At 44.4% G+C, this 19,462-nt stretch overlaps 3 protein-coding genes across 3 annotated transcripts; 2 read left to right on the plus strand and 1 right to left on the minus strand.

Annotated features, from left to right (window-relative positions):
• The first annotated feature begins 302 nt into the window (after positions 1 to 302).
• On the plus strand, positions 303 to 6,776 carry LOC306693841 (RNA-binding protein 39-like). Its single transcript, XM_079156487.1, has 15 exons — positions 303 to 418; positions 1,142 to 1,204; positions 1,634 to 1,683; positions 1,869 to 2,030; positions 2,441 to 2,494; positions 2,575 to 2,692; positions 2,861 to 3,013; positions 3,203 to 3,349; positions 3,445 to 3,510; positions 3,748 to 3,946; positions 4,035 to 4,121; positions 4,512 to 4,617; positions 5,127 to 5,232; positions 6,167 to 6,245; positions 6,331 to 6,776. The coding sequence occupies exons 2-15, from the start codon at positions 1,154 to 1,156 to the stop codon at positions 6,432 to 6,434; spliced, it is 1,482 nt and encodes a 493-aa protein (XP_079012613.1). The 5' UTR covers positions 303 to 418; positions 1,142 to 1,153; the 3' UTR covers positions 6,435 to 6,776.
• An 814-nt stretch (positions 6,777 to 7,590) lies between these two features.
• LOC306693850 (pyruvate dehydrogenase [acetyl-transferring]-phosphatase 1, mitochondrial-like) lies at positions 7,591 to 12,181 on the minus strand. The gene is made up of 6 exons (XM_079156506.1): positions 12,080 to 12,181; positions 10,549 to 10,780; positions 10,047 to 10,472; positions 9,763 to 9,863; positions 8,194 to 8,762; positions 7,591 to 7,936 (listed from the first exon to the last, which is right to left on the minus strand). The coding sequence occupies exons 2-6, from the start codon at positions 10,735 to 10,737 to the stop codon at positions 7,878 to 7,880; spliced, it is 1,344 nt and encodes a 447-aa protein (XP_079012632.1). The 5' UTR covers positions 10,738 to 10,780; positions 12,080 to 12,181; the 3' UTR covers positions 7,591 to 7,877.
• A 2,747-nt stretch (positions 12,182 to 14,928) lies between these two features.
• On the plus strand, positions 14,929 to 19,073 carry cnbpb (CCHC-type zinc finger, nucleic acid binding protein b). The gene is made up of 5 exons (XM_079156520.1): positions 14,929 to 15,048; positions 15,883 to 15,999; positions 16,238 to 16,303; positions 17,635 to 17,833; positions 18,201 to 19,073. The coding sequence occupies exons 2-5, from the start codon at positions 15,897 to 15,899 to the stop codon at positions 18,316 to 18,318; spliced, it is 486 nt and encodes a 161-aa protein (XP_079012646.1). The 5' UTR covers positions 14,929 to 15,048; positions 15,883 to 15,896; the 3' UTR covers positions 18,319 to 19,073.
• Positions 19,074 to 19,462: the final 389 nt, after the last annotated feature.

Below are 19,462 nucleotides of genomic sequence, written 5' to 3' on the forward strand. Positions count from 1 at the left end.
TGAGATAATAAGTCATAAGTATGAGATAGTAAGTCATAGATATGAGATAGTATTATGTATTATGAGAAGCAAAGTACTCGGAATACAATAAGCTATTTTTTACAAAAATAAAATAAAATACCAAAAAAAAAATGTACAACAAAAAAACAAAAACGTTAATTATATTTATTTATTTTGCGCACTAATGGGCTTCCATAGTCTGGGCTTCCATAGGTCCGGATACAGTCGGGTCAGAAGCGATCACTGTTTTGTTATTATCTCGTGGGTTGGAAGATCTCGCGATAACAGCGAGAGGCTTCCTACAGCGCCATTTAGAGCAAGCACCGTGTGTGTCGTCGCGAGGGCAAAGCTTTGAGAAGCGACTGTTAGCCACCGGACCGACCGTTAAATCATCCTCCGCGTGCCGCTGTGTGTCCAGGTAAAACTCCGCTCTGCTCACGTGCTGTTCTGCCGGTAACCGTAGATACCGGTAGTAACGTTAGATACCGGCTCGTTGCTTCGCAGCCTTCCGGGAGCTAACGGCTAACTGTTAGCTGTTAGCCGTTAGCTATTAGCTGTTAGCTGCTAGCTGTGTTTAGCTAGTTTAACCTGCGAGCTGTAAAACTGTCACGTGACTTTAGTCGAAGTATTATGATCATCAAAGTACTCTGCATATATGAAGCTGTTAGTATTGAAGTACTAACTTTAGTCAAAGTATTATGAGTATCAAAATACTCAGCATATATGAAGCTGTTAGTATTGAAGTACTACTAACTTTAGTCAAAGTATTATGATCATCAATGTACTCAGAATATATGAAGCTGTTAGTATTGACGTACTACTAACTTTAGTCAAAGTATTATGATCACCAATGTACTCAGAATATATGAAGCTGTTAGTATTGAAGTACTACTAACTTTAGTCAAAGTATTATGAGAAGTAATGTACTCAGAATATATGAAGCTACTTGTGGTGTTTTTATTTAAGTATTATTTACTTTAGTCAAAATATTTTTAGTATTAAAATACTCAAAATATAGATCAGTGACATGTTTGATTTGAGTAAAAGTTTCACTAAATCTTTCTTCATAAACTCGCCTGTTTTAATAATTAGTTCACTAAATGTTTGTATAATTGTTGATTGTTTGTTTGTTTGTGTGCAGACCAGCAGCAGGATGGCAGACGACCTGGACATCGAGGCGATGCTGGACGCTCCGTACAGGAAGGTGAGATTCAGTCTGTCCTCTGTGGATCTAAGACTCTCAGCTGGCCTCTACTGGTCCTCACAGCTCACATAGAACCACATCTGAACGTAGTCCAGTCAGGTCTCTACTGGTCCTCACAGATCACATAGAACCACATCTGAACGTAGTCCAGTCAGGTCTCTACTGGTCCTCACAGATCACATAGAACCACATCTGAACGTGGTCCCTTCAGGTCTCTACTGGTCCTCACAGCTCACATAGAACCACAACTGAACGTGGTCCAGTCAGGTCTCTACTGGTCCTGACAGCTCACATAGAACCACACCTGAACGTGGTCCCTTCAGGTCTCTACTGCTCCTCACAGCTCACATAGAACCACATATATATGTACGTTTAGATCAGACTGTTTGAACCTGTATGTTGCCTCCTCACACTGTTCTCTGGCCTCAGGAGGACTCCAAGAACCCGAGCCCTAACGGACAGGAGGAACGCCCCAAGAGGTAAACACACCTGTCTGTCTTCCTGCCCTGTCTGTCTTCCTCTTTGTCCGTCTGTCTGTCTTCCTGTCTCGTCTGTCCTCCTGTCTGTTGCTCTGTCTCGTCTGTCTTTGTCTTTTTTTCTGAGTTAAAAGAGTGTCCCTCTCATGCCGTGCTCTGATTGGCTGCTGTGTGTTTGTTTCTGACAGGAAGAAGCGCAGCCGCGAAAGGAAGCGCAGCCGAGACAAGATGCCCAGTCGGAGCCGAGAGCGCAAACGCAGCCGCAGCCGAGAGAAGAGAAGAAGTCGTAGCAGAGAGCGTCGCGGCAGCAGAGAGAGGGGGGGCCGCTACAGAGACCACCATCACCAGCAGTGAGTAATGAACTCTGATGTTTACTTATATAAAGGAGGATCCCAAACTTTTATTGGGAAAATTCTGGAGGAAGTGACATGACCGGGGAAACATTTTACAGAATTTATGAAGACAAACGGAGGAAGAGTTGAGTTTATATCAGGACTCTACAGAATAGTTCAGAGTTTTTAATCTTTATTCATAACGTTGACAAAACGACATCTTGCAGCAATCTAACAGCACCATGACATTAATGAACCACAATTCGTTTTTTAGGTGATCAAATTTAAAGACAATTGGCAAAGCACTATTTTGTATAGTTTATTAACTGATGATAAAACAAATAAAAGTCTGTAATATAAATAGATAAATATTTCTATATTTATAGTTCAGAATAAACTCTGACTCTGTCTTTGTTTTGTGTTTTTAGACGCAGGCGGTCGAAGAGTAAGAGTCCCGTCAGGAAGGAGAAGAGTCCGCTCAGGTCAGTTTATGTCTAAATGTTGATGAGCGACAGCCAAACATGCACAATTGTTGTGAGACTGATTGTTTTGTTGTGTGCAGGAAGCCCGTAGATAACCTGACTCCAGAGGAGCGTGATGCCCGGACCGTGTTCTGTATGCAGTTAGCAGCCAGGATACGGCCTCGAGACCTGGAGGACTTCTTCTCTGCTGTTGGGAAGGTAAACACCGCTGCTTCACAATAAAACCCCATTTAGACTTTGTCATTCATCTACTACAGTGCAGTGCTGTAGTAGTAGTAGAGGGCATTGTGTAGTGAAACTACAAGATACAAAAACGTTGCTATTGTTTGAGTTTAACTCCACGGGATGCTTTTGGTGCCTCTGCAGGTTCGGGACGTGAGGATGATCTCGGACAGGAACTCCCGCAAGTCAAAAGGCATCGCCTACATCGAGTTTGTGGAGACCAACTCGGTTCCTCTGGCCATTGGGCTGACAGGGCAAAGGCTGCTGGGAGTTCCCATCATCGTACAGGCCTCGCAGGTAAACACGCACACATACACAGAAACACCTGCGGCTGTGGCTCAGTGGGTGGAGCTAGTCGTCCTTTAATCACAGGGTTGGCGGTACGGTGGCATGGCACATATTTTTGAGGGAAACACTGAACCCCAAGGTTGTAACTGTATTTATACCACAATGAAGTTTGAGTTAAGTGTGTGTGTCTGCGTGCAGGCAGAGAAGAACCGAGCAGCAGCGGCGGCGGCGGCAGCAGCTAACCTGCAGAAGGGAACATCAGGACCAATGAGGCTGTACGTCGGCTCTCTGCACTTCAACATCACCGAGGAGATGCTGAGAGGAATCTTTGAGCCATTTGGACGGGTAGGACGCACACACACTGGTACACAAACACGTACACACATGTGCAGGTAAAGTCTGTGAGTGAGACAGGTGATTTGTGTTGTTTATCTTCACAGATTGAGAGCATCCAGCTGATGATGGACAGTGACTCAGGAACCTCTAAAGGCTACGGCTTCATCACTGTGAGTTTGTGTTGTGTTCATCACCTTCAATTATTGATCTTCTTCTTATCTTCTCTCATCTTTCAGTCTATAAAATGTAACTTTACCTCTTGCCGTATCTTTACCTCTCGCCATATCTGTATCTTTACCTCTCGCCGTATCTTTACCTCTCACCGTCCCTTCACCTCTCGCCGTATCCTCACTTCACCTGTCTGCCGTATGACCTCTGACCCGTCTCTCTGTTTGTCTGTCTGTCAGTTTGCAGACGCAGAGTGTGCTAAGAAAGCTCTGGAGCAGCTGAATGGCTTCGAGCTGGCAGGTCGCCCCATGAAGGTGGGTAACGTGACGGAGCGGAGCGACGCCTTCTCCTCGTTCCTCGACAGCGATGAGCTCGAACGCTCCGGCATCGACCTCGGGACCACCGGGCGCCTGCAGCTGATGGCCCGGCTCGCCGAGGGTGAGACATTAATTATACAAACATCCTCCTGCAACATCCGCCTATAACATCCACCTTTAACCTGTGTGTGTGGTTCACCTGTGAGCAGGTACTGGTCTACAGATGCCTCCCGCTGCTCAGCAGGCTCTGCAGATGAGTGGAGCAATCGCTTTCGGAGCCATGGCTGCTGTGTCGGGTACGCTCACATGCACACACACACACACATCCGTGCTTTAGTGTCCCAGCTGTAGCTCTGTCAGAAACGACAGAATACAGGATCACATGGTACATTCGCTCAACTTTACTCTCGTTACAAACTGTATTTCGGTGTACGGAATGGACAAAGAAATACAGTTTAGCCCACAGTATATGTAGATAAACTACGGAATAACTGATATTTACAAAAAAAATGTAAATCAATACGTCCTATTAATTTAGGGCGGTTAACAGACCGGAACCACTGAGGAGGTTTAAATTATCAGAAATTAATCAGAATTGAGTAAACACTCAGACCATGGTGTGAAATCAAATAAATAGACTTGATAGATGTTAATGTGTGTGTAATGTGATTTAAAATGTTTTTCAGCTGCCATGAATCCGAGTCGCAACATGAACTCTGCTTCGATGAGTCTTCCCTCTCAGCCGCTCGCCACACACTGCTTCCAACTGTCCAACATGTTCAATCCCAACAGGTACACACACACACACACACACACACACCCGTCTGTCTCTACACCTATACAACATGTTCAACCCGGTTAGGTACACACAACTGTCTGCTATACGGTATTTATATATGACCTTATATTTTCTTTTATATACTATGTTATACTATTTTATAACATTGTGTACTTGATCATATTTCTACATTCATACAAGCAAATAGTAAGTATTATTACTTCGTCATGTTATTGTGGTAGATGGTATTATATTACTCTCACATCTATCTCATGTACTGTCGCGTCATGAGTGTTGTTTAATTGCTCTCATGATTTCTAATTATATTTTTATTTTATATACTGATTTGCAACTATAAATGAGCCTCTAATCCGTACGTTTAAACTCATTAACTATTAAACTCTGCCTCACATCGGGGTTCACAGATAATTGCTGGTTTGTGTTGAGTTGTGTGGGTCATTTACAGGTTTGTAAACTTTATTCAAGATGTTTTCACTGACATTCAATGCATTGTGTGTTTCAGTGAGGATGCTCCTGGCTGGGAGATGGATATCCAGCATGATGTCATAGAGGAGTGTAACAAACATGGAGGAGTCGTTCACATCTACACTGACAAGAACTCTGCTCAGGTTAGTAAAGGAAGACAGTAGAGTCCAGTCAAGGAAGGAGGTAGTGTCCGGTCAAGGAAGGCAGTAGAGTTTCAGTCAAGGAAGGCAGTAGAGCCCAGTCAAGGAAGGAGGTAGATGTCCAGTCAAGGAAGGAGGTAGATGCCCAGTCAAGGAAGGCAGTAGAGTCCAGTCAAGGAAGGAGGTAGATGTCCAGTCAAGGAAGGAGGTAGATGTCCAGTCAAGGAAGGCAGTAGAGTCCAGTCAAGGAAGGAGGTAGATGTCCAGTCAAGGAAGGAGGTAGATGTCCAGTCAAGGAAGGCAGTAGAGTTTCAGTCAAGGAAGGAGGTAGATGTCCAGTCAAGGAAGGAGGTAGATGTCCGGTCAAGGAAGGAGGTAGATGTCCGGTCAAGGAAGGAGGTAGATGTCCGGTCAAGGAAGGAGGTAGATGTCCAGTCAAGGAAGGCAGTAGAGTTTCAGTCAAGGAAGGAGGTAGATGTCCGGTCAAGGAAGGAGGTAGATGTCCAGTCAAGGAAGGAGGTAGATGTCCAGTCAAGGAAGGAGGTAGATGTCCAGTCAAGGAAGGAGGTAGATGTCCGGTCAAGGAAGGCAGTAGATGTCCGGTCAAGGAAGGAGGTAGATGTCTGGTCAAGGAAGGCAGTAGAGTCCAGTCAAGGAAGGCGGTAGCGTTTCAGTCAAGGAAGCTAGTAGAGTCAATGTAGGAGCCCGGTCGATGCAGGTGGTAGAAGTCCGGTCAAAAAACTGACTGGTTTTCCCTTCTCGCCTTAACGCCCTCATTTTTTTCCCTGTAATCTGGTGTTACTAAATTTCATTGAGTCAACATTCTACTGGTTTCTACTTAACTAATTACCTCAGTTCTGTTTCTTACCTGTATCTGTGTGGTCTGTTTATAGGTGTGTGTGTCACACTTAAACCTGTGACCTCTGCTTGTTTTCAGGGAAACGTTTACGTCAAGTGTCCGTCGATCCCTGCTGCCATGGCCGCCGTCAACGCTCTACACGGACGATACTTTGCTGGTAAGAGAACCTGTCACATGAAACCTGTGCTCTGTGCTGTGGACCAATCAGAGAGCAGCTGTGATGTCTCACCTGTTGTTTTTAGGTAAGATGATCACGGCGGCTTACATCCCTTTGCCCACCTACCACAACCTGTTCCCTGAGTCCGCCACCACCACACTGCCGATAGCCCTGCCCCCGAGACGATGACTCACCAACGACGCTACACTCGGATTGGACGTCGGACTTTTGTACATCCTCCTACTCTATTGGTCGACACAGACGAGTCAGTTTCACTTCTGTTTATCAGGTCTGAGAGGAGGGACGCTGTTTGTTCCTTTCCTTCCTGTTTTACTTCCTGTTCATTCTCATTAGAATTTCTGGGCGTGGCCTGTTTTGTGTATCGTCCAATGATTGAGCTCTGTGAGCTGTGGGGAGGCCGGCTGATGACGGTGTCAGCTGATTGGTTGGTTTGAAGTCTGTTTGGTATTGAAGTGTTTTCTAAGAATTTGATTTTGTAAAATCCTTTATTAAATCTTATTTTGAAGTCACTGTAAGCTGCTGTGTCCTTTTTGTATTATGCTCACTGAGAATACTGCATTCTGATTGGCTGAACGAGACACATGTGAGCAGGTGTTTACAGCTCCAGATATTAGAGCCACTTAAGTAGCCTAACTGAAGACAAATGTTTAAAATCTGATCTTATGTTCAGGAAGAGGAGGAATAAACACTTTATAATCATTACTTATACCCACATGTGTGACTCAAAATATAGTTTGAGATATATTTATATATATACATATTTTATTTTTTTATGGTATCATTTTCACTTTACCTGCAAAGTTAAATTAATTTCTATAAGTTATAAGACACTAATCAGAATCTAGGTTCTTAAATAACGAATGTACAAACACAAATATTAATAAATGCAGACAAGCTAAATAAATGAAATAAAGGCAATATATGTAAGTACTTTAAACTCAAAAATACCACTGTGAAATTACTCAGTCGCAAGTAAAAGTCCTGATTATTAGCAAAATGTACTAAAGTATCAAAAGTAAAAGTACTCATTATGCAGAATGGCCTCTTAGAGTTACATTGTGGCGCATTCACTGTCCTGAAAGGTCTGTTTTAATTGAATTACTTTAAAAACACTTTGTATACACAAAATATCACATGTTTCCCTCTGATGGTGCAGCATAAAATGTAAAGTTCAAGTACCTCAAATTTGACTAAAGTACTCTGATAATCGTTATTAGCAACGGCTGATACTGTGTGTGATTGTTGTGCAAATGACAGGAATAAAGTACTTGAACTTTAACCAAAACTTTATTAATTGAGAACAAAGCAAGAGACAAGAGGACAGACGAGCATGTAACAAATCTTCAGAGTAAATACACAAGTTACTAATTCGTTACCGAGCAGATGAACTCCTGATTAAAGGTCGGGCTCGTTCAGGTGGATAACTGTGATGGTGACGTCATCGCGGTACCTCCTGGCCAGCTCTGTTGGCAGACTCAACATTTTGGCCAGACGGTTTGGTGCCACCGCTCCATACCCATCATCCCCCAGGGCGTGACGGAGCAGGTGGGTGGCGGCGTTCTGGTCCTCCAGCACCGACAGGACCCGCCCCTTCCTCTCCAGCAGGAGGTGCTACAGGCTGCCCAGCGTCATGCCCACCCCGGGGATTATGGGTCTCTGCTGCTGAAGGCCTGGACAGCAATAAACCACTTCCACTGTTCACACTGCCAGTTCACATGCTCATCATTTACACTTCAACTACTTTCTTCATTTTCGCTTCAACTGCTGTCGTCATTTACACTTCAACTAATTTCATCATTTATACTTCACCTGTTGTCGTTATTTACAAGTTACGCTTTATTCACATTTACACAGTTGAAGTGTAAATAATAAAAGCAGTTGAAGTGTTAATGATGGTTGGACATAGTGAGGATCTTAGTTTTCTTACCTGTTAACTGTTCCCCTACCAGCTGGACGACCGTCTGTCGGTGCATCAGCTCCCAGAGTCCGTCAGTCGCCAGCACCAGAAACTTGTCGGCAGGTGTGATGCGGTGGAGCGTGACCTCCGGCTCGGCGCCCAGGTAAGGCGGGGTCAGGTAGTGCGGCGGCTGAGTCCGAAACGCCTCGCCGACCGCAGACAGGATGTCCGGTCGCGTTTCGTAGATGCGGTCGAGCATCTCTGCGCTCCATTTGAAACGGACGTCGCCGAACGCCCTGAAGGGCAGCAGCAGACCCAGCAGGCGGTCGTGGCGGACCACCGTCCTCCGCTCTGATGGTGGGTGTTCCCCCAGAATCCTTTGCAGCTCGTCTGGGTTCTGTGCGTTGTGGTCATTGGTGAGGCTGACCGCCGACCAGCTCCCATTGGGCTCCCTGACGCCCAGGACGGCCCTGCTGTCACCCAGGTTGGCCACGTGCAGGACGCCCTTGGAGATGTGGGCGATGCAAGCCGTGCTGCCGGACAGCGCCACCCGGAGGGGGGAGGATAGAGACAACGCCTCCCCAGGGAGAGACACCCGTCTGTGGACAGAGAGCGATGATTCACCTGGTGACTAAAGCTGAGAGCAGCCAATGAAAACAGTGGATTATGCAGCATACTGTCCTCCTTTCTACACAAAGAACACACTCCTTCCTGCATTGGCACAAAATGTTTGGTGTAGATGTAACAGAGAATCGTCCAATATGAACATAATTAATCTGGGCTGAGATCTGAGTTTCTTACTGGTTCAGGTTCAGTGAGGAACCAATTTATCAGTATGTTGTTGTCAGCCGGCAACCTCCGGTTCTGCCGAGTGAAGCCGATGCTTCATGTCTTAAAACCTGCATTCTCTCTAATGTCCATCAGGGGGCGACTCCTCTGGTTGTATAGAAGTCTATGAGAAAATGACTCTACTTCTCTCTTGATTTATTACCTCAGTAAACATTGTAAACATGAGTTTATGGTCTCAATCTCTAGTTTCAAGTCTTCTTCGATACAGCATGATGTACATTTAGTAAATGATGGTCCATTTAGAGTCAAAACAGACCATAAAGCAGGGGATGCTTTAGGGCGGGGCTTACTGTGATTGACAGGTCGCTGCCGCTACCAGAGACTATACGGCATCTCTACGTCACTCCTCCACAGTCCAAATATGGTAACTTCAGTTCATTGGTTGTGGAAATAACAACATGGCGACGGTCATAATCCAAGATGGCGTCGCCAAACTCAAGGCTTCATAAAGTCAGTCCACAAATCAATGGATGACGTAACGATGACTACGTCCACTTCTTATATACAGTCTGTGGTTCTTGTAGTGAAAAAGAGCTGCGCTTGTTTTGACTAACTCAAACTGTTGAAGACTCATATTATCTTCAGCCGGGATGATTTTACTCTTATCAAGAGCTCTTTATATAAACACACATGTTAGTGTTTCATTCGGATAGACTTTAAAAAAAAAAAAAGAAAACTTTTTTGATTGAAGCTGTGATAGTGAAGGAGTTTTAAAGCAGAGCAGAAGGAGTTTGACCATAGAATGAGGACCTGGGTGAAGACATGGACAGGTGGACCTGGGCCTCCACGGACAGGTCATAGTCCAGGCGACGGAAAGCGTTGACCAGCGCTGATGTCAACCTACAGCCCTCCTGCAGCCAATCAGAGAGGAGACAAATGATGACGTCACAACATGTGATAGCTTCGAAGCTGCGCTCTCTTCCCGTCAGAGGAACTGAAGGATCAGACCTCAACAAGCCACGAGGCAACCACGAAAACGTTTGATACACGTTCTAAAAAGTGCTTTTCTTTCCGTATCTAATAGCCAACCCTACCTCCTCTTCCTCTTCATCTTCCTCTTCCTCTTCACCCGCCAGTCTCTCCTGCCAGTAGTTTCGGAGGCTGTGGAAGGAGATCGCACGGCCGTCGGGGCAGTTGTGGTCCTGAGGGTGTTTGTGCCACTCCAGCATCGGTTGTACGGCCCGTTCTTCCTCCACCGCCCGCTCGAGCTCCGCCAGCGTCCTCAGCGGTAGCGTTGCCACCGCGATGTAGTAGAACAGCCTCTGGCTGACGGCGTGAGCGCAGGCCATCCCAGCGTGGCCGTCGAACACACCGAACACTACGCCGCCGCGGCCCGGCAGGCAGGTGGCGCTGCTCCGCCGGTCCTCACTGGGATGGTTAGATGGTAGCATGTTGCTATGGAAACCCAGAACACCATGGGAGGCGGGGCCTCTGGGCAGGGTGTGGCTGTATTCATTGGCCTGGTACCAGAAGAGGGAGAGATCAGTGGTTTGACTGGTTGTTGAATTGACACCTTGAATTACAGATCTTACTCACCTTTAAAATTCGGTTGACATGAGCTGAGCTCATCGGCTCCGCCTCCTGCCCAGTCCTGTACTTCCTGCTCTCACTGCCTGCTGGGTAATGGAGTCTGAGACGCTCAGGGGGAGGGGAGGAAAAGGAGTGACGGGACTGCTGGAGCTCAAACCTGCAACGTCCACTGAAGGGTCCTGTTCTTCCCAGCATGGCCACTCGCTGAGAGATCCAGAAGAAGAACCAGCAGGAGAACCTGTAGGGGAACCAACAGACTGAAACCTGGAGGCGAACCAAGAAGAACCAACAGAAGAACCTGTAGGGGAACCAACAGACTGAAATCTGGAGGCGAACCAAGAAGAACCAACAGAAGAACCTACAGGAGAACCAACAGAGTGAAACCTTGAGGAGAACCAAGAAGAACCAACAGACTGAAACCTGGAGGCGAACCAAGAAGAACCAACAGAAGAACCTACAGGAGAACCAACAGACTGAAACCTGGAGGCGAACCAAGAAGAACCAACAGAAGAACCTGTAGGGGAACCAACTGACTGAAATCTGGAGGCGAACCAAGAATAACCAACAGAAGAACCTACAGGAGAACCAACAGAGTGAAACCTTGAGGAGAACCAAGAAGAACCAACAGACTGAAACCTGGAGGCGAACCAAGAAGAACCAACAGAAGAACCAGCAGGAGAACCAACAGAGTGAAACCTTCAAGGAGAATCAACAGAAAAACTAACAAATGGAAACCTGGAGAAGAACCAGCAGGAGAACCAACAGAGTGAAACCTGGAGAAGAACCAGCAGGAGAACCAAGAGAGGGAAACCTTGAGGAGAACCAACAGAGGAACCAACCAACTAAAACCTGGAGGAGAACCAACAGAATGAAACCTTGAAGAGAACCAACAGAAGAACCAACCAAGTTAAACCTGGAGAACCAGCAGGTGAATCAGTAGGAAAACTTCCAGGAGAACGAACAGAGTGAAACGTGGAAGAGAACCAGCAGAGGAACCAACAGGAGAACTAACAGAGTGAAACCTTGAAGAGAACCAGCAGAGGAACCAACAGAGTGAAACCCAATTTATTAAAAATCAAAAACTGAAATCCCTAAAAGAAAAGAAGCAACTTTTGCTCATCAAGGCAAGAAGCCATATGAGTCTCTGGAAAGCAGAACCAAACCCGAATGAGAACAACAAGGAGTATCAGCAGGAAGCTAGCAGAGTATTTAGTTTTTGTGTCTGCTCTGAGCTGAAGGACTCACCTTCACCTGATGATCTTACATCACATTAAAAAAGCGGCTGTTCAGCACTCACCTGGGAGTGTGTTCACCTGTGTTACCTATAAATGCTGCATTTGTTTCTTTGGCCTATGTATTGATCTTTTATTTACATCCAGTTTTCTAAGTAGATTATCAATTTGTACATAAAACGCCCAAGTGAAAGTTATCACGCTCAGAAAAAAACATGTAGGAATCAGATTTGTTTACATTTTTTGAATCCCCGTCAATGTTGTGGCTCTAAAACCTGAACATATTTAGTGAAGCTGAAACTCACTGTGTGTTTGTTGTGCGTTTATTTCCTGGTTAACTCTTCATTTTAATCCTCAATTCATTTGACGGTGTCTGGTTCTTGTTTCCTGAAGCAGATCGGTTCTTTTCATGCAGCCAGACAGGTGTGCTGTTGAAGGTTGTTTGTATATTCTTTCATTCGTCGTCTTTGTGACCTTTGACGGATTTCATATCTCACTCAGTAATCAGTAATCCATAAACCTCCTGCTGCAGGCAGTAAAGACCCGCCCCCCATCGTCACTGTGACGGCGTTTAGAGATTACTTAAAATGTGAATTTCATTGTTATTTTCATTGAGCGGTAATGGATAGAAGAGGAGTAATACCCAAACATAAAATAAATAAATACATGAAAATGATCTTTCTTCTGAAACTTAAAGAAATAGTTGAAATGTTTTTTTCTTCTCAATGAAACTACTTTTTAATAGAGATTGGTGAACCAGGATTTATTTTCCACTAGCCTCTGTTTGGCGGACATGTTGGTGTTAAACTAAATGCCAGCTAGACTAGTGAAGCTGCAAATGGGTGCCGGTCTCACAGTCTGTCTTTCTGTCCCTCCTGTCAGGCCCCTTCATTGACATTTCCCATCCATCCACCAGATGACTTCGGACTTTCCATCCTTTCCCCATCACCTGACTGCCCCACCCAATCTACTCACCTGTTCCCACTTTTCTCACCAACCCTGCAGTTGCCTGACAAACCTGCTCACCTGCATCTCATTAAGTCATCAACAGCTCAGTTCATATTCTGGAAGGGAACCCCAGAGGGCACTTCATCACGTTTTCTGCACTGGAAGGGAACCCTAGAGGGCACTTCATCACGTTTTCTGCACTGGAAGGGAACCCCAGAGGGCACTTCATCACGTTTTCTGCACTGGAAGGGAACCCTAGAGGGCACTTCATCACGTTTTCTCCACTGGAAGGGAACCCCAGAGGGCACTTCATCACGTTTTCTGCACTGGAAGGGAACCCTAGAGGGCACTTCATCACGTTTTCTCCACTGGAAGGGAACCCTAGAGGGCACTTCATCACGTTTTCTCCACTGGAAGGGAACCCTAGAGGGCACTTCATCACGTTTTCTGCACTGGAAGGGAACCCTAGAGGGCACTTCATCACGTTTTCTCCACTGGAAGGGAACCCTAGAGGGCACTTCATCACGTTTTCTCCACTGGAAGGGAACCCTAGAGGGCACTTCATCACGTTTTCTGCACTGGAATGGAACCCTATCGGGGCCTTTATCACGTTTTCTCCACTGGAAGGGAACCCTAGAGGGCACTTCATCACGTTTTCTGCACTGGAAGGGAACCCTATCGGGGCCTTCATCACGTTTTCTCCACTGGAAGGGAACCCTAGAGGGCACTTCATCACGTTTTCTGCACTGGAAGGGAACCCTATCGGGGCCTTCATCATGTTTTCTCCAATGGAAGGGAACCCTATCGGGGCCTTCATCATGTTTTCTCCAATGGAAGGGAAACCTAGAGGGCACTTCATCATGTTTTCTCCAATAGAAGGGAACCATATTGGGCACTTCATCATGTTTTCTCCAATAGAAGGGAACCCTAGAATTCACTTTATCCTGTTTATTCCACTGGAAGGGAACCCTAGAGGGCACTTCATCATATTTCCTACAATGGAAGGGAACCCTAGAGGGCACTTCATCGTGTTAACTCCACTGCTCCGGGCAATAAAGAGAAGTTTCTAGAAGTGATTGATTTGGTTCACAGGCTTGGAAGAAAACAGCCAGCAAAAGCACAAGTCCTAATGTCATCTTTCGTTTTCTATGAGACATTTTTGGTCTGAAAGACAGCCAAACACTCTAAATACCTGAGGAAAAGAAATCTCTGCTTCAAGGAAGATCTTACTCCAGAGGATTGAGAAAAACTCAACCAACCGTGGCCAGTAATCCAGCAAGCCTGTCAAGAAGATTGTTTACTTTGTCGGAGGACGAGCCTTTGTGGATAAAGGGATATATTGATTGTCTATTTAGTTTCAGCTACAGGAGGATGAGTTCTGCTTTCTGCATACAACAAACTTTTACAACTCAGGTTACAGTGATTATAGTTCTGTTTTATAATGTCTTTTATTAAACTCTGTTTTAGTTAATGCTCAATGTCAGAGAGACATTACTAAATGAAAGGCATTGTTTCTTCATGCAAAACACTTTGATGCAGAGTTTTGTTTTTCAGCAGGAACACCAACTCTTAAAAACAAATTCAGCAAGAAGAGCATCCTCACTCCTGCTGACCCATATAAAGAAAGAAAACGTTCTTATGATTGGTTTTATGAATGAGAGAGGCTTAATTGATGTATAAAGAATCTGCAATCCAAACTCTTAAGAAGTTACCTGTAAACAACAGGTCTGGATCTTTAGAGTCAAGAATAGATCTTTGGTTAATCTCTGAATCCTTAACCTAATTCCATTATATAATTAAAATAAATCCGTCAACCCTAAAAGACCATAAAGCCATTCTATTGATTTTGAATATGTCATCAAATATATTAAATAAAAGTACTCATGCTTACTGGATGGTCAATAATTCACTTTTACTAAATTAGTCTCTAAATTTAATTATTCAAAATAAGATAACTGAGCACCCAAAAATGGCAGGAAGTGAAATGTATTAATGGGAACTACTGGGAGCTCGAGGAAACTGTGCTGAGTGGATTGCTTTTTATTAAATCATCACTACATTGCATGCAGTATTTAACAATAAATAAATAGATGTAGGCCTACATTCAATTAAAACAATGCATGGGATTTGTCCTGATATTTCTGACTTTTCCGACAGCAGCTGAATGCAGCAGGGCGTGCGTGTGTGTGTGTGTGTGTGTGTGTGTGTGTGTGCGTGTGTGTGTGAGAGTGAGTGTGAGTGTGTGTGTGTGTGTGTGTGTGTGTGTGTGTGAGTGTGTACGTGGTGCCGTAGAGGAGAGAAAACAAAACAGTTTCGGTGGTCTGAGGTGAGTTTGAGCTCCGGACGATCATCAATCCGCTTTTTCTCTCCCCGCAGCTGGCTCACCACCACCGGGCTGCAGGCGAGCCGCTCTGTCGCGGTGACTCACCCGGAGAGGGAGCGCATTTATCCCGCTGTGGAGCATACGATAACCTGCTAGCATGTTTAGCACTGGGCCTGTTTAGAGAAGGGTGCACACAGCGGGGGAACCTGCAGATTTGAGCCGGAGGAGGGACTGCTATATGAGTTTATCCCGAAGCGGAGACCTCCGGCTGGTGGCCGCATCTAGCCGCCTGATAGCTGCGTCAGGACGCGGGTAGTCCCGGTCCTCGATGGTCCCTCATCAGCTGCTCTGTGACAACAGAAAACACCTGAACTCATCAGAGGATGTTATCACACTGCTGCTGTAAATAAAATGTTTAGCTGGAGAACATTGTTTGATTAAGTGATATCAGCTGGTCAACAACAAAAAAGTTAAATTTAATCATTAAATCCTCCTGTGATCAGAGAATCTGTTGTGGACCCACAGAATGTGATTCAGTTCAGTTTGTACACATCAGAAAAACACCCGAGCACCTGAACTCATCACATGTGTATTATGTCCTCTAGTTTTCTAGTAAATCGTGAACAAACATGTTCATGTAAACAGTGTGAAGTAATCGACAGAAGACAGAGGAGACATTTACACTGTCCCTACCTGTCTGTCTCTCTGCCTGTCTGTCTCTCTACGTCTCTGCCTGTCTCTCTCTCTCTGTCCGTCTGTCTCTGTCTCTACGTCTCTGCCTGTCTCTCTCTCTCTGTCTGCCTGTCTCTCTGTCTTCTGTCTCTCTGGCTGCTCCAGGCGTTGCAGAGGTGATGAGCAGTAATGAGTGTTTCGGTTGTGGCCGCAGTGGTCACTGGGTGAAGAACTGTCCGAGCGGCGGGCGAGGACGAGGGAAAGGTCGCGGAAGAGGCAAAGGTGAGCCGTTATTTTATTATATATTATATTTTATTTCATTATAATACTATGGTATGAGCCCCTGAGGTATTTTGGTTTTAAGAAGTGAAGTGCTGAAATACGTAGTTACTTTCTACCTCTGAGCAGATGAATGAATGAATTTAGTTTTAGTACTTTGTGTTGAATGATAAATAAAGATATCTTTAGTAAACATTACAGACACACTTTTAATCAGTCTGTGTGTGTTTGTGTGTTTCAGATCTGTTCTGTTATCGATGTGGGGAACTCGGACACGTCGCCAGAGACTGTGAAAGGACTGAGGACGGTGAGGACACACACACACACACACACTGCATAGTGTCCAATAGGACCAACTTTCTTTACTAACCCATGACCAACGCTTACAATTTACCAACCCATGACTAACATGTTACAAACACTTAACTAACCCATGACTTACACTTAACTAGCTTGTTACTAACCCTTTGCCCATTGCTAATACTTTACACACCCATGACCAACACTTGACTAACCCATTACTAACACTTTACTAGCAGTTAACTAACACTTTAATAACCCATGTCTAACACTTGACTAACCCATGACTAACACTTCACTAACTCATGACCAACACTTTACTAACCCATGACTAAGACTTCACTAACTCATGACCAACACTTTACTAACCCATGACCAACACTTCACTAACTCATGACTAACACTTCACTAACCCATGACTAACACTTCACTAACCCATGACAAACACTTCACTAACTCATGACCAACACTTTACTAACCCATGACTAAGACTTCACTAACTCATGACCAACACTTCACTAACCCATGACAAACACTTCACTAACTCATGACCAACACTTCACTAACCCATGACTAACACTTCACTAACTCATGACCAACACTTCACTAACCCATGACTAACACTTCACTAACCCATGACTAACACTTCACTAACCCATGACTAACACTTCACTAACCCATGACTAACACTTCACTAACTCATGACCAACACTTCACTAACTCATGACTAACACTTCACTAACTCATGACCAACACTTCACTAACCCATGACTAACACTTCACTAACTCATGACCAACACTTCACTAACTCATGACCAACACTTCACTAATTCATGACCAACACTTCACTAACCCATGACTAACACTTCACTAACCCATGACTAACACTTCACTAACTCATGACCAACACTTCACTAACCCATGACTAACACTTCACTAACTCATGACCAACACTTCACTAACTCATGACCAACACTTCACTAACCCATGACTAACACTTCACTAACTCATGACTAACACTTCACTAACCCGTGACTAACACTTCACTAACTCATGACTAACACTTCACTAACCCCTAACCAACCATTTCCTAACCCATGACTATAACTAAACTATTCTATAACTAACCATTTCCTAACTCCGGACTGAAACTAAACTATTCTATAACTAAACGTTTCCTAACCCTTGACTGAAACTAAACTATTCTATAACTAAACGTTTCCTAACCCCTGACTAAAACTACACTACTCTATAACTAAGCGTTCCTAACCCCTGACTAAAACTACACTACTCTATAACTAACCGTTTCCTAACCCCTGACTGCTATCGTCCCTGCAGCCTGTTATAACTGCGGAAGGGGAGGTCACATCTCCAGAGACTGCAAGGAGCCCAAGAAGGAGCGAGAGCAGCTGTGCTACAACTGTGGGAAGGCCGGACACATGGCTAGAGACTGCAACCATGCCCACGAGCAGAAATGCTACTCCTGTGGCGGCTTCGGACACATCCAGAAATGCTGCGAGAAGGTCAAATGCTACAGGTAAACTAACAGCTGCAGGTAAACTAACAGCTACGGGTAAACTCACAGCTACGGGTAAACTAACAGCTACAGGTAAACTCACAGCTACAGGTAAACTAAGAGCTGCAAGTAAACTTACACTACAGGTAATCTAATACTACAGGTACACTTGCAGTTACATGTAAAGGTAAGCTAACAGCTACAGGTAAAGTAATACGACAGGTAAACTAATACAACAGGTAAACTAACTGCAGTGGAGGTAAATAAAGCAAAGAAGTACGGTTCAGTTTAGTTTTGTGTCTCTTCAGTGTTGTTGTACTTGCTTGTTCCACAGTGTTAGCATTGTTAGCAATGTCAGTGGTGTTAGCAGTACATGTGTTTGCCGCAGGTGTGGGGAGATCGGCCATGTTGCGGTGCACTGCAGCAAGGCGTCGGAGTTGAACTGCTATAACTGTGGGAAGTCGGGTCACCTGGCCAAGGAGTGCACCATCGAGGCCACCGCCTAGCCACCCTCACCCTCTTTCATCTCTTCTTTCTTTCTCTTTATTCATTTCTTCTGATCCTCCTCTTCTCATTGGCCCAGAGGCCTGTCAAGTCAGCCTCACAGCAGCCAGTCAGAGCAGGCGGAGGATGGGGAAGGGACGGACACTAAAAAAAAACAAAAGAAATGAATGAGAAAAAACTGAATTTGTTCTTGTTAGTTTGTCATGATGTGCAAAGCTTTGTTTTAGAGAGAGTAGAGGGAAACAGTGTGTGTGTGTGTGTGTGTGTGTGTGTGTGTGTGTGTGTGTGTGTGTGTGTGTGTGTGTGTGTGTGTGTGTGTGTGTGTGTGTGTATGGGGGGGGGGAGTAACTTTCTTGTTCTGGACAAAACACAGTTTGTTGAAAGGAATGTGATTGGCCCCGCCTCCAGCAAACAGCCAATCACCTTGCGGGTCTGGACACTTTATTACCACAAAGGGAAACAAATGAGCCAATCAGATCACAGCGGACAACAGAAGGAATGTTAATAATTCATAAATTAAAGGTGCGTTTTGTTGCTTTTTGGACCAGACGGATTGCCTCACCGATGAAGACAAAAGAGTAATAATAGAAAAAAATAACAACACAATTTTAAGTCTGGAGAGAGAATGTTTTCAGAAGAAAATCCAAATGTTATTTTTGTATATCACTCAGAGCTACTGTAAAAATGTAATTTGGTTGTATTGCAGACTGTAAGTTTAACCTGAGAATAAAAAACGTGAAAGAGGAGGAAGACGATGGAGCCGAGACGCACTCTATTTATTTCACAACAACAACAAAACAACATTTCAGTAAGGATTTATTTAACACATCTGTCATTTACAAATTAATGAATTACCAAGAAGCTTCCTGAAAAATAACTATTTCATGTATTGAGGCTCTTACTCATTGTTATGAGTAATTTAAAATAAGGAGAGTGAGTGAAAGCTTTGATTAAATAAGTTTAAAGTAAGTCATAAATATTTAAACTTTCATCATGCCTAATGTTTTTTTCTTTTGTGGGAAGAAATTAGCTTCCATAGTAATTGGTAAGTTTGTTCCTGCAAATTGTAAATAAATATAAATAGTGCAAAAAAATACATTTTGAATGTATTCTTTATTTTATTAATTTAATTAATTAATTTGGTTT

Source organism: Pholis gunnellus (genome assembly GCF_910591455.1).
Source record: "Pholis gunnellus genome assembly, chromosome: 3".
In the NCBI taxonomy this organism is placed as follows: domain Eukaryota; kingdom Metazoa; phylum Chordata; class Actinopteri; order Perciformes; family Pholidae; genus Pholis; species Pholis gunnellus.